We start from the raw sequence: 24,861 nt of genomic DNA on the forward strand, positions 1-24,861 counted from the left end.
TAATTTTGGAGCTTCCTTAAAAAGCTAAAAATAGGACTACCTTAGGATCCAGGAATCCCACTCCTTGGAATATATCCTAGAGAAGTAAGAGCCTTTACATAAGCAGATATATGCACATCCATGTTCACTGTAGCACTGTTTACAACAGCAAAAAGATGGAAGGAACCAAGGTGTCCATCAATGGATGAATGGATAAATAAATTATGATATATTCACACAATGGAATACTACACATTAACAAATAACAGTGACGAATCTGTGAAACATTTCATAACATGGAGGAACCTGGAAGGCATTATGCTGAGTGAAATTAGTCAGTTACAAAAGGACAAATATTGTATAAGACCACTATTATAAGAACTTGAGAAACGGTTTAAACAGACAGAAAATATTCTTTGATGTTTAAGAGAGGGAGGAGGGAAGGAGGTAGGGAGAGGTGTATTCACTAATTAGATAGTAGATAAGAACTATTTTTAGGCAAAGAGAAAGACAACACGCAGTACAGGAGAGGTCAGCACAACTGAACTAAACCAAAAGCAAAGAAGTTTCCTGAATAAATGGAATGCTTTGAAGGCCAGCGTAGCAGAGGCAGGGATTTGGGTACCATGGTTTCAGGAGACATCTAAGTGAATTGGCATAATAAAATCTGTTAAGAAAACATTCTGCATCCCACTTTGGAGAGTGGCGTCTGAGGTCTTATACTCTAGCCAGTGGACATCTAAGATGCATCAATTGGTCTCATCCCATCTGGAGCAATGGAGATTGAAGAACACCAAAGACAGAAGGTAATTATGAGCCCAAGAGACAGAAAGGGCCACATAAACCACAGACTACATCGGCCTGAGACCAGAAGAGCTAGATGGTGCCCAGCTACAACCAATGACTGCCCTGACAGGGAGCACAATGGAGATCCCCTGTGGGAGCAGGAGAGCAGTGGGATGCAGACCCCAAATTCTTGTAAAGAGACCAGACTTAATGGTCTGACTGAGAGTAGATGCACCCCAGTAGTCACGGCCCCCAGACTTTCTGTCAGCTCAAGAGTGGAACCATTCCCAAAGCCAATTCTTCGGAGAGAGATTAGACTGGACAAAGGGATAGAAAATGATACTAGGGTAGAATGAACTTCTTGGATCAGGTATACACATGAGACTATGTTGGCATTTCCTGTCTGGAGGGGATAGGATAGGGCATAGGGGGTCAGAAGCTGGCCGAATGTACTGGAAAAGAGAGAGTGGAGGGAAGAAGCATGTTGTCTCATTAGGGGGAGGGCAATTAGGAGTATATAGTAAGGTGTATATTAATTTTTGTATGAGAAGCTGACTTGATTTTTAAACTTTCACTTAAAGCATAATGTAAAAAGTTAAAAAAAAAAAGAACTATTTTAGGTGAAGAGAAAGACAACACACAATACAGGCGAGGTCAGCACAACTGGACTAAACTAAAAGCAGTTTCCTGAATAAACTGAATGCTTTGAAGGCCAGCGTAGCAGGGGTGGGGGTTTGGGGACCATGGTTTCAGGAGACATCTAAGTCAATTGACATAATAAAATCTACTAAGAAAACATTCTGCATCCCACTTTGGAGAGTGGCTTCTGGGGTCTTAAATGTTAGCAAGCGGCCATCTAAGATGCATCAATGTGTCTCAACCTACCTGGAGCAAAGGAGAATGAAGAACACCAAAGACACAAAGTAATTATGAGCCCAAGAGATGAAAAGGACCACATAAACCAGAGACCGCATTGGCCTGAGACCAGAAGAGCTAGATGGTGCCCGGCTACAACCGATGATTGCCCTGACAGGGAGCAGAACGGAGATCCCCTGAGGGAGCAGGAGAGGAGTGGGATGCAGACTCCAAATTCTTGTAAAGAGAGAATTCTTAATGGTCTGACTTAGACTAGAAGGACCCTGGAGGTCATGGTCCCGAGACTTTCTGTTAGACGAAGGCAGGATCCATTCCCAAAGCCAACTCTTCAGTCAGAGATTGGATGGGACCATGGGATAGAAAATGATTCTGGTGAAGAATTAGCTTTTTGTATTAAGAAGATGCATAAGACTACGTTGGCAACTCCTGTCTGGAGGGGAGATGAGCGAGTAGAGGCAGTCAGAAGCTGGCCAAATGTACAGGAAAAAGAGAGAGTGGAGGGAAGGAGTATGCTGTCTCATTAAGGGGAAAGTAACTAGGAGTATATAGCAAGATGTATATAAATTTTTGTATGAAAGACTGACTTGATTTGTAAACTTTCACTTAAAATAATAATTAAAAAAAAAGAACCCAATGCATTCTATTAAGCCTTACATTAGAAAGACTTGCAAAACTTTAAAATAGTAGTATCCCTCCTCTATGTTTTTGCTTGGAAAAATATAGTTATTTTTCATTAAACATGTGTTACTTATATTAAAATACAATGGTTTATTATTTTTAATGATTTGATAAATGCATACTTTAAAATTTCCCCAGTTTTAATTACTTATATGGTAAATATCAATAGATATAACCCACATAGTATCTCTTGGGGTCCACAATGTTTAAAGAGTTTTAAGGAGGGCCTGAGACCAAAAAGTTTGAGAACTACTGCATTAGAAGATACCACAAGCCTAACTAGCTATGTGATCTTGGGGCAAGTTGCATAGTGTCTCTATCCTGGAGTGTCCTCATATGTAAAATTAGGAGTCAATACTACGTGTGTAAAGTGCTGAGAATATCAGGAGCTCAAAGTGCTGCACGTGTGTTAGCTGGTAATAAAATTATTCTATTTTTTCAGTAAAATATGAGGTGATAATATCTGCTGAAATTGATTGAGGGAGGGTTGAGGAAGAAAAGATTTGATATAACCATTGTGGAGGATGAAAATTATAGAGCTGATTAGCATAATATAGAAGGATTGAAGCACAATTTTGAGAGCCTTGTTGAGGCTGCTGACTATGGATTTAGAGTGGAATCACGATTGTGTGGTTTTTTGATTTTTCCTTAACAACATTCCGAAGTCCAGTGTAGGAAGGAAAAGGTAAGCTGCATAATTAAAAGAATCAGAAATTTTCAAGTTGGTTTGATCAGAAAGAGCACATGGCAAATTGTGGTTGAAGTGATGAACTGTGTTTTATAAACTGGGGTAAAAAAGGAGAGATGAAAGGAGTTGATCGATAGAAAATAAAGGAGTCAAGAGATTTGAAGTCCCCAATAGGAGGAAAAATTGAGTGAGAGAGTTGGCAAGATAGCACGTTGGGTGGTTAGATGTTTGAATTTTGGATTTCAGTGGTAGGGCAGTTCCATTTGATGACAAGGCTGGGGGTGTGTTCATGACAGTGGATGTCTGTGGTGGAGTAGAGGGGGATAGCTGCTGGAGATGAAGAAATCAAGGACCCGAGAGGATGGGTCTTTCACTGGGATGTTAATTTGACTCAAGATGATGGCAGAAGTTGGAAGTCAGGTTCCAAAGTTTTGCATTAATAAGCATGGCTATAAAATAGCAACAATGAAGGATAATAGTTGGCACGGCCAGATACAAAGGAGTAATTATCTGGATGCAGCACTGAAGAATAAGGGGACTGACTCCACCCCGTAACCTCTCGAGATAAAGAAAGTGTGGGAAAACAAGCAACCTTTACTTAAGAGAAGTTTAAAACAAGACCTGAAGGTACTCCGATTTCCATTAAGGACAGATGGAATACACAGTAGAGATTCTGAACCTGGGGGAATTTGTTCACAATGGAATGGAATTCTGGAGGGCACAGGAGAGGGCAGTACAGAACTTTACCAGGCACCTGAAGGCACAGCTTGTGCAGCAACCCAGAAAAGGTGGGGTGTGAGGCAAGGAAGATGCTCGTAGCTGAAAAGTTTACAAAAGAATTAGGCAACAATGTAAACAACTATTGCAGACAGCTGATCCAGGTCTAAGTTTGTGAGGCCATCTCCTATTTTGTGTTTTTCTTTTCCTCCTAGATTTCTCCTTTTTCTGAAAACATAATTAAGGGACCTTCCTGTCTTCTTTCTCCCTTTGGTTCCCCATTTTCCCTCTTGTCTCTGGCATCTTCTTGCAGCTCCTGTGCCCAGGACTGGGAGGCCCGCCTCCCGCAGGGGTGGGCGGGACCGGGGCGGGGCGAACACAGGTGGGCGGTTCCTTTCCTGTCGACGTGCCACTGTAAGGACGTAGCTGACGCAAAAGGACATCCGGTTCCGCTGTCGGTTGTGTTCGCTGTCGTAGGGTTTTAGTGGCTTCTTCCCCAGAGTCCTGGATCACTGTTTGGATTTCCTGCTGCCACGGGCCGATCCCACGCCATTCCCTGCCCCTCGGCGCCTGGAGTGATCCCGGCCTCCCCGCGAGGGTGAGCGAGGTGGGTGCCCCGCGGGCGGTGACGGGTGCCGGTTCCCCGAGCAGCGTGGCGCCTGCACCGTGTCTCCTCTGCCTCTCCCTTTACCTCGCTGGGTCCCCCAACTCCAGGCTTTGCCTCTAAAGCCGCAGTGACCGTGTATCCGTTTCCTTATTTGGTGACACGGGCCATATCCAGAGGTTATCAGAGCTTTACTGGAGAAGGACTTAAACCCCATAAGGCTGAGAAAGGGATTCACAGCTAACTGGAGAAAATAAATTGAGGCTCACCTCTGGTGTCTAAAATTCATCACTGATTTTCAGAGTTCTTTTGGCCAGAGCAGTACACAGTTTTATCACCTTGTAGATTTTGCCATTTTAGGTACCTAGTGGGCCTGGACGTTACTTTAAGTAATCACCTACCAAATGTCCTCCTGGCCTGTTCTCTCCATATTTTTGAGCAGCCCCCAGCCTGCCTACCACATGATTTTTGATTGGACAGCGTTACCTAAGAGTTGGAACCGGGAAAGTAGGAAAGCTGTCAATTTAGTGATCTGAGTATTTTTTTAGGTACAAATTGATGCATGATTTTGATGTAATATGCCATTCTCAGTAAGAAATCCAGATTTCTTCAAAGTTGGCTTTCTTGAGACTCTCACCATCATATCATGGACGCGGTTCGATTTCTTTAAACAAGTATTTTCTGTATCTTCAGGGAAGTTGTGCATAGTCACCGGTAAAGCTTGAGCCCGTCTTGGAGATTTAGAATTTGTAGATCTTGGGTAGGGCCTGAGAAGCTCTGGTGGTGGCAGTGATTAAGGTGTTCGAACCCACCAATCGCTCAGCGGGAGAAAGATGTGGCAGTCTGCTTCCATAAAGATTGCAGCCTTGGAAACCCTATGGGGCAGTTCTACTCTGTCCTGTTATGGGGTTGCTATGAGTCGGAATCGACTCGAGGGCACTGGGTTTGATTTTTGGTTTGATGAGTCGAGATCAACTCCACGGCAATGGTTTTTTTTTTTTTTTAATTAAATGTTTTATTTAGATATTACATAGGAAAAATTAGACTTGTTATACTTCAAGTCTTGGCAGCCTACCTGTCATCTGAATAGCACAAAAAAGTGATGTAAACTGGGTGAGTAGTGCACTTTTCGTTTGTTTCTCTTTAATGATATATGCCTAATAAAGATTTTTCTTTAACTTGGTGCAGAGTAATTTTTAAAGAATCCTTAATATTTAGAGAGACTCTTTTTCTTAGTTGGGGGAAAAAAACACCCAAAACAACTCTTTTGGCTTTTAAGATAAATGTTTTTGGTGTTTGTACATCTTTTAGAATTATTTGGTAGTTTCAATAAGTGCCTTGTTGTAAAAGTCTTCTACTTCATTAGGGATAAGTGTGCTTTATGCTTCATGGAGGTTTGAAAGATGTGCTTAACTGTCAAATTGACAGGGTTGAGTTTAAAATTTAATAAGAATAAGAACCCTTTGTTTTATTATTTCTTAGTTCATTTAAAATAGTAAATGTAACTAGGCAATTATATTTTCTCTGTTCTTTTGTGTAGGAAGACAGCAAAATGCCTAAAAAAAAGACTGGCGCGAGGAAGAAGGCTGAGAATCGTCGGGAACGTGAAAAACAACTAAGAGCATCAAGGAGCACCATAGATTTAGCCAAACACCCATGTAATGCTTCAATGGTAATAGCTTTTACTTGATACCAGCTGATAGTTGAAAACCTATATAGTAGTTATATCATAAACACCTGAATAAAATATCAACAAATACAGTGTTACTGCATATGTTTTACTATGGAACATGAAATCTGTTTTAGAGGCAGGCCAGTTGTTTTCACTAATACTTAGCAACAGTGATTTTTGTGAGATTTTGTATTATTTATAAAATCTAGCATATTATCTCGGATACTCTTGGTGATAGATATTGGACAAGATATGTAACCAGAAAATGGGCAGCGTTTTCCAGCTTCTCTCATCTTGTTTGCCTTAACTCGCGATTTGTGCTGTTAGTCGGAGCCTTTCCATCATTTTCTCTTAGCTATGCACAACTCATTTGATTTCTGTTTCTGAACTTTACACATTTCTTGACGTTTCTTTTGGCTTCCTGTTCTACCACCTTCCCTCCCTGTGCCGAATGGGTTAGTCCTGATAATTTCAGGGTTCCTGTGAATGGTCAGGGTTGTAAAAAAGCAAATATTATCGTCATCATATCTCTTTGCTTTCTTGACTGTTTCTTTGAGTTAACCCATGTCCCCCTATTTCCACTCTTCTACTTTTTGTTCCCACTATTTTTTATTTCTGTTATTTGTTCCATTGAACAAAGGTGAAATGCTTAATATGACTTAATTCAGCAAATGTTTATTGTGTACCTAGTGTGTGCCAGGTAGTGTCCCAGGCACTGTGGGGGATACATAGATGAAGACACAGTCCCTGCCCTCTGTGAGCTCACAGCTCAGTTGTGTTGTGTATTAATCAGGACTGGTTTGTTTCTAAGTGACAGAAATCCAACTCAAATAACCTTAGGGAAAAAACAGAGATAGTAAATGGATAATGGAATAACTTGTGCAATTGGGAAGGGCAAGGATGTAGCTTGGACTCAGGGACGACTTGTAGTTCTATTTCTTGCTTTTGTTTCTTACTGGTTGGTTTTCAGCTTGTCTTTCTCCATTTGTTTGGTTCATAGCCACTGGTAGCTGCATGTTTCCCATTGTACACTATTGTCCTCAGAGAGGGGAAGAACTCTGATAGTTTGGGCTTGGACAGGTGCCTATGACATTTTCAAGGGGTGAGGTGTAGTAGGGAGATGTAGGGTTACACAGCACAGACAAGGCAGTGGGTGGCAGTGGGGACTGCTTTCTGTGCATCAGGGCCATTTTCAAAGAAGAGGGGCGCTGGGCAGACAAAGCAATAAATGAGGCTGCATACATAAATACATATGATGAGAGCTAGACTTTGGTAAGTGTTAAAGGTACAGTGTATTTTTTAGCTCTAAGGGCTGGTAAAGTTGAATTTATTGAGTGTTTATGGGGAGTGCAGTTCACAGAGGCAGTGGGATCATTACCAGAACTTCCAATAGGTAGAGATTGTGAGGAGGGACCTTTTTGGAAAATGCATTAGAATTAGTAAAGGCATGGACAAGAGAAAGTACAAGACGTATTTGAGAAATGGTCATCCAGTAGTGACTTAAGTGCATGCTGGTGCTTGTGTACATGGGTAGAATTGGAGGCTTTGTTGGAGTGTCACATTTTACCATAAAAAAAAACAGCATATTTTTTAATAATGCAAGTAAATTCTCAATCTTCAGCCAGTAGAAAAATTAATGTTATGCCTTTGCATTTTACAGGAATGTGACAAGTGTCAGAGGTAAATTAATTTTTTCTTTTTTTCTATCTACATGTGATAATACAGCAGGCCTCCTGACTTTTTATCTAATACTGACTGTATTTTATTTTTATTTTACATGTCAAGGAGGCAGAAGAATAGAGCATTTTGCTATTTTTGTAGTTCTGTTCAGAAGTTACCGATTTGTGCACAGTGTGGTAAGTAAACCCCTTTGTCTATGGTAACATTACAGAAAGGACACCTGCCTTTTATCATACATTTGTTTGGAAGTTAATCATTTGGAACCTGTAGGTTATCCTTATTGCTTACAATAATGTTATGCCTTTACTGTTAATAAAATAGTATTAAATATTATTTGACCTACCAAAAAACTATTAAAGTCTTGGTTTTGCCTCTTTGATATAATTCTGGAAACCAGTTAAGGTACAGTTTAGGTATAGGTTACCAACAAGTTGTATTAAACATTAGAAGATCACATTTCAGACTAATAACATTTAGTGATTATTCCTGAAGTTTTGGTTATATCAGCTTAGTCTGGTCAATATCCATTTATTTACTTTCTAAATTTTGATTCCTGCTGATGTGGCCTGCAGTCTCTTAGTCCATTGAGAATAATCTGATTCCACATTTACCTCGTGCTAGTAGTTATGATCAGTTTTTCTCTCTGGTGCTTAGCATATCATCTTTGAGTTTCCTAAGATGTATCCCCAGGTGATTGAAATAGAGTTCCTAAGCCATGTACCTAGTTATCCCAAAGTGATTATTCAGACTAAAACTAAAAGGAAGTTCATAGAGCAGAAAGGTTAGTATTTTCCAAATAGCCTTCCACGGAACACCTGAGGCATTAATAGAGTTATATTAATTTGAGAAATGCTACGTGCGTCAGCCCCTAATCTGTATCTGGAAGATTTGTATTACATATTTGCATGTTAATGGTTTTGAAGTCCTGCAGTAAATAAGCCTGATTAACTTTATTCACTCCAGATTCACTCACACTTTTATCTGATCAAACGTCCCCTTTATTTATGGGCTAATAATTTCAGGTGGCACACAGTTTGGGATATGCTCATTTAAACCCCTTTGTCTATGGTAACATTACAGAAAGTTAGGAATGTTTAGGGCTACATCCCTGAACATTTGTAGTGTGGTTCTAGTTTTGAAAGAAACCTTTCAGTTCTATAATTAATATGAGAGAGCTGGACTGGATGGAATACTCATCTGCTAGTTTTTATATTTTTATTTTATGAAAGGTAAATGAGTCTAGAGTGAGAAAATGGACTATAGGGAATAGTAAGAGAGAAGTTCTTGTTAGGGCTGTCACATATTTTTAGTGTCCCTGGGTTTGGATCATGGGCTCGTATACATAAATGGCGCCCTGGTGGCACAGTGGTTAAAGCATGGCTGCTAACCAAAAGGTTGGCAGTTCGAATCCACCAGCCGCTACTTGGAAGCCCTAGGAGGCAGTTCTCCTCCATCCTGTAGGATTGCTATGAGTTGGAATTGACTTGTTGGCAATGGGTTTGGGTTTTTTTTGGTATATATAAATACATTTTTCCCTTGGTGATTTTCGTACCTAATGTTAGGCATGAAACAGTTGTGTGGCTGCTGCCTCTCATTTCCTGTTTCTTTTTTTTCTCATTTCCTATTACCCAGCTTTGTTCATTAGGTAGTGAAGATAATAGAAAATTGAGAATCTTCTGCTTCATTCTTATTCCACTTTGTGGAGTCTCAGATTGGTTGATCCCTACACAGTATTTAATAAGTGAAATTTTTGCCAGTGCCTTGGGTGGGTAATTTGCAGTTAGTTCAGGGCTTTTCTGGATGTATTTTGATTTTTAGCTCTGACTATTGCAACATTCCTGTTTTTTGAGTTCAAAAAAAAAAAAAAAAATTTTTTTTTTTTTTTGGACACTATCTCAAAATTCTGTTGGAAGAATGTTTGCCCGGGGGTTGTGTATATAAATTTTTATGTATGCGTAAACTTAAAGGATCCGGATAAGGTGCATAATCATTTGATTGCATTTGGTTTGAGATAGGTTCTGTGAAAAGAAGTGAAGAATAGCTTAAAACCAAACTCTTTGTTGTAAATTATAAAATGTAAAATTTGCTTTTAAGCCTGGCTTTTTAAAAATGTGTTTTAGTTCATCTGAAAATTCGCAAGATTTTTAGCTGCTATAAATGATCTTTGGATTATAAAGCATAACCTTCCAATTTCTAATTTTAGTACAACATGAATTCACATATAAATTATTGTATAATACATTTTATTAGATTTCTTAATGATTTTATAATCTCAAAAGATCTGACTCATGTAATCAGATCTCAGTTATATCCTTTTTCTTTTTGTATTTATGGAAACAACAACTCTTGCTAATTTCATTGTATTTATTTTAATATTATTTCCAATGATAATTTGTCTTGGCCTAGATATTAAGAGGAGTTAGTGAATACTTGTCTGCACTAGTTTGCAAGACTAATGCAAAGATTTTTCATTCAAAGGGAAAACAAAGTGTATGATGAAGTCTTCAGACTGTGTTATAAAGCACGCTGGTGTTTACAGTACTGGCCTTGCGATGGTGGTAAGCTTCTTGTCATTATCTCTTGGACTAGTAGGTTTCCAAGGATAAGAAAAATGGTTCTGACCAATGGTGATGTTTTTCTAAATAGCAGTCCTTCCTCCTTGTTTCAGTCATCCTGAGGCTATCTGCATTATCTGGCATGCTCTTTGCATGGCCTGCCTTTATTACTCCCTTGTTTCTGGCTGCTTCCACCTTCCTTATTGGCAAATGTACAAGGAATGGAAGCTTATTTTAATGTTGATCTCAATGAAAAATTTTTTTCTGCTCAGAGTACCTTCCTTACGTATGTTAATGAAACTTCAAAAAACATCATTGTTTGGCATCTACTATACTGAAAGCCCTGTTTTACCAAGGCTTAAGCCTTTGGTTGAGTATGCAAAGTAGTTCCAAAAGAACCTTAGTATTAAGTTTTTTTTAAAGCTTTGCATTTTAGGAGTATGTACTTAACACGGTTACGTGTAATCTCTTCATTACATGGGGAATTTTGTAAGGAGACTCAGTGTTTTAGATAATAAAAACAATTGGGCCATATGATGTTTTCCTTTTAAATATGATTTAATAACTTTCATTGTATTCCTCTGTGTGACTTTATGCCCCGGTTCCAAATTTGAGTATACGAGTAAAGCAATACTGTTTTTATGTCAAGGATAATATTTTATTTATGGCAACTTCCCAAGATGTATAATTCTTTGTAATGAGGCAGACCTCTACGTGATATATTTTATAGATGCGAGGAGCCAGAATTATTTATAATCATCTTTCAGATTCTTCTTCCATTATTTTAAATATAGGCTTGCCAATGCTATCTTTATTCACATACCCTTACAGTCTTCCTCGTAGCTTACTTATGTCTAACATTTATCAGTTTTCTTTCTTTCTTTTTTTTTTTTAATTCACTGAGTTATTTCAATGTGAGTGATCTCTTCTTCCGTAGAGAAAACATATTGGCAGGATCATAGATCATTAACTGTAAACCCTAGAAAAGTGATCTGGATGTCTTCTATTTGCCACTCTAGATTTCCTTTCTTTCCACCCTTTTCTGCTCTGCCTTGCCTGGCAGCTTGACTTATATAGACTAGATCAATGACCTTCTCACCCTATGGCCTTCTGATTGGGTCTGGCCAATGGAAGGCACCAGGAGGATACCTGAAGATGGGAAGAAAGTAAGATCTGGTTGTTATTCCCCCAGCTTACTCCCTGCAGGGTTGTCCTGGTTTGGTGGTATCCCTCCTCTGAAGGCCACAAGCCCTGTCAGGAGTCCTCTCCCTGAGAGCTGTGCTAGCCACTCCTCCCCTCCCCTTCTCCCTCAGACCTAGGAATGCTGACTGCATTGTCCTCTGATGTTTTTCCTAAACCCTGCTCTCTTGCTTTGTAAAGTTTCCCTAAGCTCTCCTTGATCACCCAGCTTTGTATGCCATCTCTTCTTGCTAGGCCCTGACTGAGTTAAGAGATATATTTGAGATTTTATACTGATAGTCCATTTTTACAAGTCAAAAAAAAAAAAAAAAAAGAAATTCTTTCTTCTTGCTCTTTCCTACTTTTGTTACAGTGCCTTGGGTAGAATACTGATTTGAGATTCAGAAGATCTGGACTTAAATCTCCAGCTTAGTCTGGAGCCTTATTTGTAAAGGAAAGACCATATAGTCCCACTCCCATAAGGAACTCCATTCTAGCTCTTAATATTCTGTAGGTGTCATTGTGTTATTGAAAGGTATGGTTTTTACTGTCTATTCTTGATAGAGAATCGGAGAGTCTTAACCTATAGTTTAGTTCATGTATTTTAATTTTTTCCACGAAGAAATACAATAATGATTTAAAGCATAAGTTGTCTTAAAAGGGGGAGAGAAAGAAAAAGCTGGCAGAAGGTTAGTAATTTTTCTCAATTATTGTAGGAAAGGTGTGTGATTATTTTATAAATGACACAGGTAAGAAGGAAATTTCCTGTCAAAAATGTTGGTATTTGAAAAAGGTATTATAAAACTCAAAAACCAAACCCACTGGGTTGAGTCAATTAGGATTCATAGTGACGGTAGGAAGTGCTGTGAACAAGAATGTTTAAACTGTAGGCCCCAAAGTTCATTTGATTCAGAATTCATTTTGAGGGCAATACTTCTAGCTCCTTGACTTACTTTAATAATTAACATTAGGGTAATTTCTCATTTGCTGTTAGCTTCTCTTTCTTTTGGTTTATAGCTAAGGTTCCTGTATTTGTTGATAGCTGCTGATGAAGTATTTTTCAGAGAACTGTCTTTAATTTTGTTTTAAAGTGCACAGTAAAATCTTTAACGAAGTTACCTACTACCACTGAGGATAAACTGCTAAATGTATAAAATTTTGATGGCCATCATTGGTTAAATGATGGTTTTAGCCGGCCAAAGGTTAATTTTTTTTTGTTGTTGTTCTTGGCTTACAGGGTGCAATATGTGACTTTTGTGAAGCTTGGGTTTGCCATGGAAGGAAGTGTCTGAGCACACATGCCTGTGCTTGCCCTCTGACTGATGCTGAGTGTGTTGAGTGTGAACGGGGTGTCTGGGACCATGGTGAGTGATTAGATGTAAGCAGTGAACTCAACCACTCTACTTGTTACAAATGAAGGTTGATTTTTAAATGTTATAAATGCTATTTTTAAGATTTTTTTCAAGATTATGTTTACTGTTAATCCTAACTTCTGGTATCTTTTTTTGGTTATCAGTTTATTTGGAAAAGGATTTCTACCAGCAATAATAATCATTGTTAGTATTGCTAACCTTAGCAGGTAGGGAAGGAAGTTGTATGGGAGCAAGAATTCTCTTTGAGCATCTAAGTAGCCAGGAGATAGAATTCACATTTTTAACGGTTCAATTTCAAATACCCTGGCAGTGTTCATTTTAGCTTTTACCAGAACAAAAACCACTGTGCCATTTTGGTGTACCTCTGGATTTCCCATCTTTTCCGAGCAGTTTTACAGATAGGAGTTTTTTAAAAATGAAAGTTCATCATGTTGACATTTGTGTTTTTCTTTTTTTAATCCAACAGGCGGCAGAATATTCAGCTGTTCTTTTTGCCATAACTTTCTCTGTGAAGATGATCAGTTTGAGCATCAAGCCAGCTGCCAGGTTTTAGAGGCAGAAACATTTAAGTGTAAGTTTTTAGATTCTTAAGAGTAAACGTATCAAACTTCATGAGAAAGGTACCTAGTTTTTCATGCAGCGTCTGTGGAAATAGAATCTAAATCAATATCTATCTTCCCCTCTAGAAAAGTTTAGAACACACAGTCTGCTGTTTCTCAACAGGGGTGCCAGTGGCCTTCTGGCTGGGTCAGCTCTTTGTTTTGTGGAATGGAGCAGGCATTGCAGGACTTGTAGCATTCCTGACCCTGAGTACTAAGTGTCATTTTTACCTCCCAGTTTCTGTAATAACTAAGCCCTTCCTCCCTCCCCTCCCCACCACATACATGTTGCCAAATGCCTCTAGCTAATGATTTTGCCCCAAGTTGGTTCCAGTGATTCTTGAACAGGACTGTGCTTCAGAAATATACCTGTGGAAGTTTTTTAAAAAATACAGGTGTGCAGATCTCACTCCTGGAAGTTCTGCATTTAACTCTGTGGTAGTGCTAGGCATCTAGGATTTAACTGCTACAGTTAAGTTCTCCCAGTTGCAAACCAGTGGTACTGACTGGGCCAGTGTTACCATCTTTGTGAATAGATAGCATTTTGTTTCTACTGTATGATTCTCAGAAGATCAAGTTTTAGAGTCCGTCATTACTTGAATTCTGCTTATTAGCTGTATGGATCCTGGGCAAATTACTGACTTTTTCTAAACCTCAGTGTGCTTATTTATAAGATGCTAATTTCTTACCTAATAGGTTGATTTAAATGATAACATATGTAAAGCGCCTAGTGTGGTACCTGGCACTTAAACCAAAACCAAACCAAACCCATTGCCTCAGAGTGGATTCCAATAGGACTGAGTAGAGTTGCCCCATAGGGTTTCCAAGACTGTAAATCTTTATGGGAGCAGACTGCCACATCTTTTTCCTGAGAGTGGCTGGTGGGTTCAACTGCCAACCTTTCATTGGGTTAGTGGCCAGAGTGCTTAACCACTGTGCCACAGAGGCTCCTGCTCCTGACACTTAGAAGACCTTCATTAAATAGTGGATACCATTATAGGAAAAAGACAAATTCCCCATATAGTCGTTTTGTTTCATTTGGTTCTTGTATGAAGTGCTGCTAATCTTTATACTCATTTGTAAGTTTCAGTTGACTAAGTCATCAGTCTTGTAAGATAAGTGTATATAATTCTCATAATATTTGTGTAGAAATTCTCAAAGATTATAGGAGACTCTCAAACTTTATAGCATTTCATAGAATTCTATAGAATATATAATATAAAAATGAAATTAGGGCATAGGATCCTGCATGTTTTGTAGCATTTGAACCTAACGGGCAACTGTGAGTGATAAGGCTATAATTCCATTAAGAGCTTTTTGTGATTCAGTGACAGGCACAGGGAAAATACAAAAACTCAATAATTACAATATTTTAAGATGAATCTGTTACCACCGTGTTGTCGTTGAAGTCATTCTCATTGCAGATTCACAGGGTCCTTGCTGTAATGCATCCTCATTCTTTACTTTTTTTTTTTATTGCTTTATCTTTTCTTGGGCATTCTTCTTTGACCAATTATATTGGATGCTTGAAATGTTTTCTCTGAAATATTGCTCTAATAATACACCTAAGCCCTGCAGTTAGAGAGCGTGTCCGTCCCTGAATTGGTTATATGTTATATAATCAATTTATATATTTTATGGACTTGACCTTACAACTAGGGATTGGGAGATTTAGAAGTTCTTTAAAATACGTGTTTACCTGCATAGTTACTGGGAGTGCTGGGGTGCTGGGGGATAAAACCCAAAACACCCACATTAGTATTCCACATTTGTCTTTTTAAATGATTAAAACGGCCTGGGGACTTCTAATTTATAATGACTTGTTGTCAGCAGGCTTTGATGCCTCCCAAACTGCTTTCTTTTAAAATACCCTAAAGAGATAAAAATAGATTATAAAAAACAAAGCAAAAGCACTGTCTAAAACTAGGAAAGTCATACTGTTTTCACAGTGTAGGAGAAATCCATTCTTTATACAAGCCTAATTGAAGATTTTAACTTTTGGAAATTAAAAAGTGGGGCATAAAGTGGGGTGCACATATATGTGGGATTGTGGTAATTGGGAAGAAGACTGACGGTACCACGTTGCATCCTAAACGTGGAGTCCTCAGAAGTAAAGGTGAGGGTGGATAGGCAACAACAGAGTTCTTGGGATTGTCTCTTATTGGCGTGTCATTGATACAGACTGTGTATCATTCTGTATTAGAATGATAATTCTACATTAGAAGTGTCTGGTAAACAGTGGGAAATTGGATTGGAACTTTGTACTTTAATATGTGTCTGGCTGTGTATTTAAAAGATTTTGAGAAGTTTGGCTAAACAAATCCTTTCTTTTGAGGATGAATGAAGGGTGGGCCTAAAAACTCTGAGCGTGTCTTCAAGTACAAATGATTGAGATTTCAGATTTTTCTCCCACAGGCCAAAATAACGTAGTTATTATTGGAGTCAGAGTCATTTGGTATATTTATGCATGCCTAAGGTGTATTTTTTTTTTTTTTTTTTTAAGGTGTAGCAAGTACTTGATTTTTAACTTTTATTATTGTACGGAGGACAGATAATACAAATCCCACTGAATTATTGTCGTTAATGTGGGAGAAACCAGAACTGTTGAGGAGAAGCAGTAATTATTCACATCATTGAGAATGTCACCTTCAAGTTAAAAAAAAAAAAAACTTGCCTCTTCGGATTGAAAGGGCTCTCCATGAATCATTCAAGCTTGAGGAAAAGAATTGCCAAACTAGACACATCTGGTCAAACGTTGTAATTATAAGGATACCCAAACCCACTGCCGTCGAGTTGATTCCAACTCATAGCGACCCTATAGGACAGAGTAGAACTGCCCCATAGAGTTTCCAAGGAGCACCTGGCGGATTCGAACTGCAGACCTTTTGGTTAGCAGCCATAGCACTTAACCACTACGCCACCAGGGTTTCCAATTATAAGGATACCAAAAACCCACAGCTGTCGAGTCGATTCCGACTCATAGCGACCCTACAGGGCAGAGTAGAACTGCCCCATAGAGTTTCCAAGGAGTGCCTGGTGGATTCGAACTGCTGACCTCTTGGGTAGCAGCCGTAGCACTTAACCACTACACCACCAGGGTTTCCAATTATAAGGATAGAACTCCTTTTATTTGTTTTCCTTTTTATTTTTTCAAGACCTCGAAATGAATCGAAAGGCAGTGATTTAAATTCAGATTAGAGTTTTCTATTTGTTTCTCTTTCCTTTTCTTTAGTTTCTTTTATTTTTCTCCATATTTTTGCATATACTTCTCTAATATATTTGCATTTAAGTTTGGTATTCATCAGCTCTAAATGACCAGCATTAATGTGGCTTACTAACTAAAATAGGGATAAAATATTTTGAGATTTTTTTTTCGTACTGTTTTCCTGGCCGCTTGAACATTTCTTTCTCTTCATCGTCAACTCTTCTTGCCTTTCTTTATCAGAAGTCGTGCAGCAAGTGATGGTAGCCTGTGCCCCTGGGAGAAAATGTATGGGGACAAGACAATCCGTTTAAAATTTCAACTATTGTATGATGATGAGAAGGGCTTCAGTTAGCTCTATGGAAAAAACATTTTGCCATTTCAACTTTCTAATAATAATGTTTGCCATTTCCGAGATCTGGAGACATGGCAGGAAACTTGAGATTAATTAGAGCTGTGATAGTGAAAGAATGCTGGGTGGTGCAGTTGTTGACACCCTTTTTTCTGGCTGGGAATTCCATCTCATTTTTATGTATCCTTTAGGTTGTATTATTGAACAGAAAATGTTAATTGGTCTGAGACATTGTCAGGTATAAATCTATGGAAAATGGTGTTTTCATTCCAAGTTTGAATGTGGGTATTATGTACTTTCTCCCATAGGTGTTTCGTGCAATCGGCTTGGCCAGCATTCTTGTCTCCGTTGTAAGGTATGCTTGTGTGTTTTTTCCTTTTAATCCCTGTCCTTCTCTGCCACTCCTTGGATTATTTATAGCTATAATGAAGCTTGCAAGGGATCTTTAAAATTATCTAGTTTAATTCTTTTATTTTAGAGCCTGTGAAATTGAGGTTGAAAACACTTAAGTGACTTTCCAAAGGTAATACAGTTATTTTCTAGTAGAATTGACGTGAGCACACATGACTGCTGAATCCTGGTTCAGCGTTTGTTACATGTGTGGAGAACGCTCTGTTCAAAATGATGGGAGTATATTTTAATTAATGTCAAAATGCACCTACTCAGAAGAGTTTGGCTTAAGTGAAGATTTCCATAGTGTTCTGTTTTTTTTTTAGAATTTAGCTTCTTCATTTCTGCTTGTCAAAATCTCGAAGCAGATGCTGCCAAGTCACTCCCTCTCAGAAACATTGCTGTGGGGAAAAAAAAAAAAAAAACCACAAGGCTCAAAGAGGGGGAATTTATTGTCTCACAATTTTGAAGGCTAGAAATCCAAATCAGGGCATTGGTAGTAGGGGAAGATCCCTCCCTGTTGGTAGCTCTGGGAGTTCCTTAGTGTTTCTTGTAGACAGTTCCCACGTGGTCTGTTCTCCCTGTGTGTCCATCCTTGTCTGTTGCCCTTTCTTACAGAACACCATCAGAAGGGGTTAGGATTGGGACCCACCCTACTCACATATGATCCTATTAACCAAAAACCCTTATTTCCAAATGGGGTCACATTTACAGGTATAGGGGTTAGGATTTTAACTTATATCTTGTGGGGGTCACAATTCAATCCATAATATACCCTGTTTACAGCAAGTCGCTGCCTTTTGTTAGCTAATGAACCTGGGAAAGACCATTTCCCTTAAGAAATTGAAATCAGGAGTATGGAATCAAGAGTTAGTCCCAACAAAACTTAATCTCTCTGCCCTAACTATATTTTTCGAATTTCCTTGAAATACTGAATGATGTGTTTTTAAATATTTAGCTTTTTATTTACATATTTTTACTTCTCCTTTATAGGCTTGTTTCTGTGATGAGCATACAAGGAGCAAGGTATTTAAGCAGGAAAAAGGAAAACAGCCTCCCTGCCCTAAATGTGGACACGAAACTCAGGAGACTAAAGATCTTAGCATGTCAAGTAAGTGTCTTCTTAAAATACCAGTGCAGGGATTTTGCTTTCATACTTAGTTTTGTTTTTCTGTTTTCCTTTTTGCCTCCTCTTCCTATTTGGAAGAATAATTATGTTCTCTCGAGCCAATGGAATTTTATAGTCTTGGAAAATATGTGGGTAAAGTTTCTCAATTTGACTTAAGAAATATACTTAAAACGTTTGGTTTGATAATTTGGCTTTTCCTCGGTTAATGACATAGTGAATACTGAAATATAAGACAAAAAAATGTGATTTTCCTGTTTTTGCCAATGCTTCCATGAGTGAGAATCGACTCTACAGCAACGAGTTTTTTTTTGGGTTTTTCCACATTAAATAATTGAGTAGCTAATACCCTTAATATTCGAGTGTTGGTACTATTCAGCACTTCGAAGTTAGGGTGTATTCCGATGCTATTCTTAAATGCGTAGTAGCTGAACAGTTCTGCTTATTATGTAATATCACTACTGTAGGAAATTGTTTTATGCTTTTTATGTGATTTTTCTTTCTGAAGGAATAAGACTACTACAAACATGCATGTAGTAACATAGCTCGCACTTTTGTTAAAGAGAGATTTGACTCTTGAGTGAAGATCTCAGAATAGAACCAGAATTCTCAGTGGCCCTGACAGTACATAGTTTAATCAAGACGCAGTTTTACGATGGGGAGCATCTGCTGCTTTTGCTGGTCTTCTGCACTGAGCTTCTTGTTCCTAGTAAGGCAGGCGGAACGAGAAGCCTGTGTTCCAGAGCACCTGAATTATTTAAATATCTGTCCTGGGAGAAATGTGACATGAAAGCAACTGTGTTCTGTGATTTATGTGATTGCAAAATACACTTTTAATGGACTAAACAAAAGACATTTTATTTGTTAACATGCCTTATTTAACTTATCTTTGGAGAGTGCTGTTGTTGTAATTTTGTTTTTCAGCTTTTTCTAGATGTAATGAAATGACACTGTAATCTTTAAAAGGACACCGTAATCTTTATTGTTTGTTATGGCATGTGTATGGACTCTGACTAGAAGGATAGAGCAGAATGTTGTTTCTAAAATCTCCTTTCTTTTTAATTAAATGTTAAATGAGGAAATTAGGAAAATAGGGCCTATGTTTTCATTTGGGAGTAAGAAACAGTCAATGAAGTATGTGTAATTTTATATATGATAGAAGAAAATGAGAATATAGAGAAATGGAATGCAGAAAGTGCCAAATTCCTATCTATCTGTCTTTTGTAGCACGCTCCCTGAAATTTGGCAGGCAGACTGGAGGTGAAGAGGGTGATGAAGCTTCTGGGTACGATGCCTATTGGAAGAACCTTTCATCTGACAAGTGTGGTGATACCAGCTACCAGGATGAGGAGGAAGATGAGTATGAAGCAGAAGATGATGAGGAGGAAGAAGATGAAGGTGGAAAGGATTCAGATACTGAGTCATCAGATTTGTTTACTAATCTGAATATAGGAAGAACCTATGCCAGTGGCTATGCTCACTACGAGGAACAGGAGAACTAGGAGAGCTGTTTGCCCGTTGGTGGCTGGTGTCAGATGAGCAGAGGTGTGTGTGCTTGATGCCTCATGTGGGGACGTTCCAAAGTACTGTCACTTAACCTTGTGCAAAAGACTAGTCATGCTTCGTGGGGCGAGGAGTGGGGCATGGCATTTTTATAGCAACTCATAATCAGGCTTCTATCATGAGGAAAAAGGAGTTTCAAATGGAAGGTTTTTATTGATCTAAGCAATTGAAGCATCATGAATTGGATTAGTATTGATTTCAGTGATCTAGTAGGTTTTGCCAATTAGATACATATACAGGATAAAGGAATAGGATGGTAATATATTTGAAATTGTGGTTTTTATTAAAAAACTGCTCATCAGTTCACTCTGTCTGGTTTTGTAAAATGTAATGGGTAAAATGAATTATTGCCTTCTTCCTTTTATGTCCGTAGACTAAGTCATATGTTGTTATATTCCAAATTTTCATTAAATATTCATGTTATCTTAGGTAGTCGTGATATGTATGTTTTAGTGATTGACTTTCCTCTTTATTCACAGTATATGTCCAGAACAGTACCTATTATTAATGCCTAAATGTATAGACAAAAGTGACTACTCAGCCATTTTTCAGTGACACAACTTCACGAATAGTATTATTACACAGATGCTTTACCCAGGAAATTTCATTTTTCATTGAATAAATCTAGTATTTCACTTACGTATTTTTGATGTTTAATCTCTTGTTCTAAAAATAATTTTTAAAACTTATTTTGGAAAGCATTCAGTTATGTTTGTATCAACTACTTTTTTTTGCCTAATATACCAAAGCGGTAGCCAAGATTGATGGTGTGGTAGGCACATGGTGTGCTGTGCAGACACCATTCTTGATGTTAGGGGAAGAACAGACAGTCCCTGGCACAAGGTCCAGCTGTTAATACTTGCATTGGCAGTGAATTGGGATGCTGGAATGGTAAAAGGGAATGCATTAGCAGGCTGGATTGCATTTGAGATGTATGGAGAAAATTGTAGCTTTGTGGATACTGGGTTGGATGGCTATTGCCAAACCACTCTTGTTCTACAGAAAGATAATGAACAGCTGAGGGCCGTAACAGGCAATGGAAAGCCAGGTGTGAAAGCCAGAGAGCAGCTTGTTGTGTACAAAAAAGCTTTCATCTGTTGCAGCAGGAGGGCCCAGAAAACTGAGGACCAAGCCCAAGACTTAATAGTCTGAATGGATAAACCAGACAGTTGCCAGCCAAGGTGGACTGCTATCCCAAGGTCAGGGCACTACTTGGAAAAACATGAGACCCTGACAAGTAGATGGAGATAGGTATCTGAGTGATGGCCCAGAAGTTCTTCATTGCTCAGACTCCTGAACTTTCTGACCCTGCAGTCATAGCCCATCGTGTCCTATTCAGGGTAGTCATTCCCCACTCTACCTCCTATAGCTGGAAGACAATGTAGAGGCCTCTTTGTCCCTTTCCCCCAGGCAACATGAGCCCTCCTCAGGACCTGACCCCATCCTGGCCACTACACCTAAAATTAAGGTTATGCAGTTATAATTACGGTTGAGCAAAACTCAGATGAAGTGGTGCTGGGCCGAAAGAGGGAAGGAACAGACCGTATCTCAAAGAAGCTGCAAGAATTAGCCACCATGTACTGGCAGAAGCTCAAGGACTGTGCTTGGGACTGGAACCTGAGGGTGATTGATCAAGAGGGCCAGAACATAAAATTAGGGGAGAATTTGATGTCAGTCCCCATTCTGGATCCTGGGATTGCCGCGTAAGAGCTATCTCAAGTTACAGGATTTAACACCCCGGCAGGGATCTTAGGAGATGGTATGAAATGACTATCAGGATAGTTTCTAGAAGCATGGAAAAAGCAATGGCTCATCCTGAGCAAAGCTGAACTGGCAGAATTGCGGCAGATAGTGGAGGAAGGGCTTAAACATTGAGGGAAGTGGGTGTGCTGGAGTGGAGAGACCTAGCTGGAAGATCCATTAGATGATTATGTTCTACAGCAGGGCACACTGTTTAACAAGGTCATAAAGACAGGAGCTGATGACCAGAGCAGGAAATCACTAAAAAGTTTAGCAGAGGCCCTCTGTAGGCCAGTGCTGGTAGTACAATGAAACTATTAAGCTATTAAGCACCTCAGCTTGCTGATAGCAGAGGGGGTGATAAGACCCTGAAACAATAGTAGCCAAGTGATGAAATAGTAGTAGCCAAAAGACTGGCAGCCACAGCCATCCTAATGACTGTTACAGTGAAATTGATGGCCAAAGAGCCCTGACCTGCAGAGAGTTAATGGGCATTAATGGAACACAGCACTCTTAGGGGCAAAATGGCACCCAACAAGAGCACTACTCAACATATGCTGTTAGCTAAAATCAAGGATGAATAACATGAAGGCTGATGGTGGCCACCCCAATAAAAAGTCCCCATCTCTTGCTAAGTTCTTGGACCCAAGTCACTTTTCAGATTTGAAACCCACTGACTGAAGATGGTGGCTGGGTCCCAGGAAGAAAGACTGCAACATAATGGCATCTATACATTACCAGCTATTCATTCCCCTAGTTCTTCCCCAAAGGGACCTACAGCCACTTGGGTAATTCTACTCTGGGAAAAGAGGAAATTCAATGTATTTTAAGGGCTGTTGGGCAGAGTCTGAGTAGACACTGATACCCAGAGACTAGAAGTATCGTGGCTCCCTGTCAGAGTGAAGGAGGAGTTGGGCACGCTGGCCAAGTTTCTGATCACAGTGGTTTCACTGGGTCTGTGGACCAACGTGTTGGCCATATCCCAGGTCCCCAAGTGTGTGTGTGTGTGTGTGTATACATAAGCATTGACTATATATACAGGTAGTCCCTGACTTAGGAGTTGTGACAAACCGTATCATCAGTGATATATACTACATACAGTGTTGCAGTGCATCATTTGCTGTTTTCAGATGTTTATTTGCAGATGTTCAAAGATGGGATTTATAAAGATACTGATAATAAAAGGCAATAATAATGAAAACTAAAAAAAAAGTCTGCCAAAGTCTTATATGTCAGAACCAGCTTATGATGGAGTTGATGGAATGGAATCCCGTCATAAGTCAGGGACTACCTGTATATATGAAGTACATACTTGGCAGTTGGTGCAACTCCCACACTGGATCCTTGGATTGCAAGATAATGAGAACTATCTTAGGAAGCCAAGTGAAAGCCTCCGAAACTGCCTGCCCCACTCACCCCTCCTTTATCCCAGTCAGGATAGTAAATGAAAAGCAATATTATAGCCTGGAGCGATGGTAGAAATTAGTGCCTCCATTAGGGATCTAAAGGATGCAGAAATGGTGGCCCCATCGCACCTGTGTTAATTCACTAGTCTGGCCTCTGCAGAAACAGGATGGGTCCTGGAAAATCACTATAGGTAACTATGAGCTCAACCAAGTAGTAGCGCCGATTTCAACTGCTATGCTAGATACAGTATTTTTGTGAAAGCAGATAAATATTGGCTTATGTACGTAGAAGCCCTGGTGGTGCAGTGGTTAAGCGTTCAGCTTCTAACCAAATTAGGGTCAAGTGGAATCCACTCGAAGGCAAGTGAATTGGGTTTTTTGTATTTCGTGTGTGTGTGTTTTAAAGTACATAGAATGTAGCCTTTGATTATGCAAATACATTCTTTTCTATTCCATTCAGAAAAGGGCATAAGAAATAGTTTGCATTTACATGGACTGGACAATATACATTCATTGCTTTGCCCCAGGGCTTTGTTAACTCTTCCACGTAATCCTAAATAACATAAATCTATTACATTAATGAAATTATGTTCATGAAGCTGGATGAGCAAGAAGTGTCTAGAATGCTGAAGCCTTGGTAAGACATACATGTTACAGTGTGTAGGAGATAAACCTTATGAACTTTCAGGGGCCTGCCACATCCATAAAATTTGGGGGCCCATTGTCCAGAGACAGGTTGGTGCATCACCTTCAAGGTAAAAGACAAACTACTGCATACACCTCCTACCATGAAGAAGGAAGCACAATGCCTGGTGAACCTCCTTGGGTTCTGGAGGCAGCATACTCCATATCTAAGGATAGTTCTCTGACCCATTTACCAGTTGATGGCAAAGGCTGCCAGGTTTTAGTGGTGCCCACAGCAGGAAAGCATTCTGTGACAGGTCCAGGCTGCAGTGGAAGCAGCCCTGCTCCTTGGGCCAGAGGGTAGATGCTGTAGTATAGGAGGCATCAGTGATAAGAAAAGATGCTCTGTGGAGTCTGTGGCAAGTCACAGTGGGAGAATTACAATGCAGCCTCTGGGGCTCTAGAGGAAGACCAGGCCATCTGCATTAGAGACATATATATACCTTTTGAAAAACAATTGCTGGCATGCTGCTGGATTGTAGAAGCCCAAGTGACCACGCAGCCAGAATTGCCCATCCTAAGCTGGACTCTGTCAGACCCGCCAGGTCATAATCTCAGGAAGGCCCAGGGGAAAAAAAAAAATCATAATATGGAAGTAGTACATCAAGGATTAAGCATGGGCAGGACCAAAGGGCATAAGCAAGCTGTACAAACAGGTAGCCCACATCCCCATGACTTCTGCTACTGTGGCCCTGATGCCCCTCTGCTCTGCTCTATGATTGAATGGGGAAATCTCATATGACCTGCTAAAGGGGGAGCTTGATTTATGAGTGAGTTGGCTCTGTATGTAGTTACAAGCCCCATATTGTATGGCAGCTGCAATACAGTCTCACTTGGGTGCCCTTGAAAGACAGGGGTGAGGAAACGTCCTCCCATTTGGCAGAGCTTAGGAGAGTGCGCTTGGTCATTCACTTCTTGTGGCCTGCAGTTAGAATATATACATAGATTTATGGACAGTGGCTAATGGCCTGGCTATCTAGTCAGGAGCCTGCAACATAAAATTGGAAGATCA

General features: G+C 39.5%; 1 protein-coding gene across 4 annotated transcripts; it reads left to right on the plus strand.

The window, feature by feature from the left end:
* Window positions 1–4,157: 4,157 nt before the first annotated feature.
* ZNF330 (zinc finger protein 330) lies at window positions 4,158–24,599 on the plus strand. Of its 4 annotated transcripts, none has more exons than XM_023557162.2 (11): window positions 4,158–4,331; window positions 5,352–5,441; window positions 5,869–6,000; window positions 7,661–7,680; window positions 7,786–7,856; window positions 10,159–10,238; window positions 12,652–12,778; window positions 13,254–13,358; window positions 17,249–17,295; window positions 18,324–18,441; window positions 19,684–24,599. In XM_023557162.2, exons 3-11 carry the CDS (start codon window positions 5,881–5,883, stop codon window positions 19,956–19,958), a joined length of 963 nt encoding a protein of 320 aa, XP_023412930.1. In that variant the 5' UTR covers window positions 4,158–4,331; window positions 5,352–5,441; window positions 5,869–5,880; the 3' UTR covers window positions 19,959–24,599. The 4 variants fall into 4 exon arrangements, with proteins under 4 accessions (XP_023412930.1, XP_010595528.1, XP_003417554.1 ...); XM_010597226.3 differs by having other exon boundaries at window positions 4,158–4,322; XM_003417506.4 differs by lacking the exon at window positions 5,352–5,441 and having other exon boundaries at window positions 4,159–4,331; window positions 19,684–24,597.
* Window positions 24,600–24,861: the final 262 nt, after the last annotated feature.

This window comes from Loxodonta africana, chromosome 13, assembly GCF_030014295.1.
Source record: "Loxodonta africana isolate mLoxAfr1 chromosome 13, mLoxAfr1.hap2, whole genome shotgun sequence".
Lineage (NCBI taxonomy): Eukaryota > Metazoa > Chordata > Mammalia > Proboscidea > Elephantidae > Loxodonta > Loxodonta africana.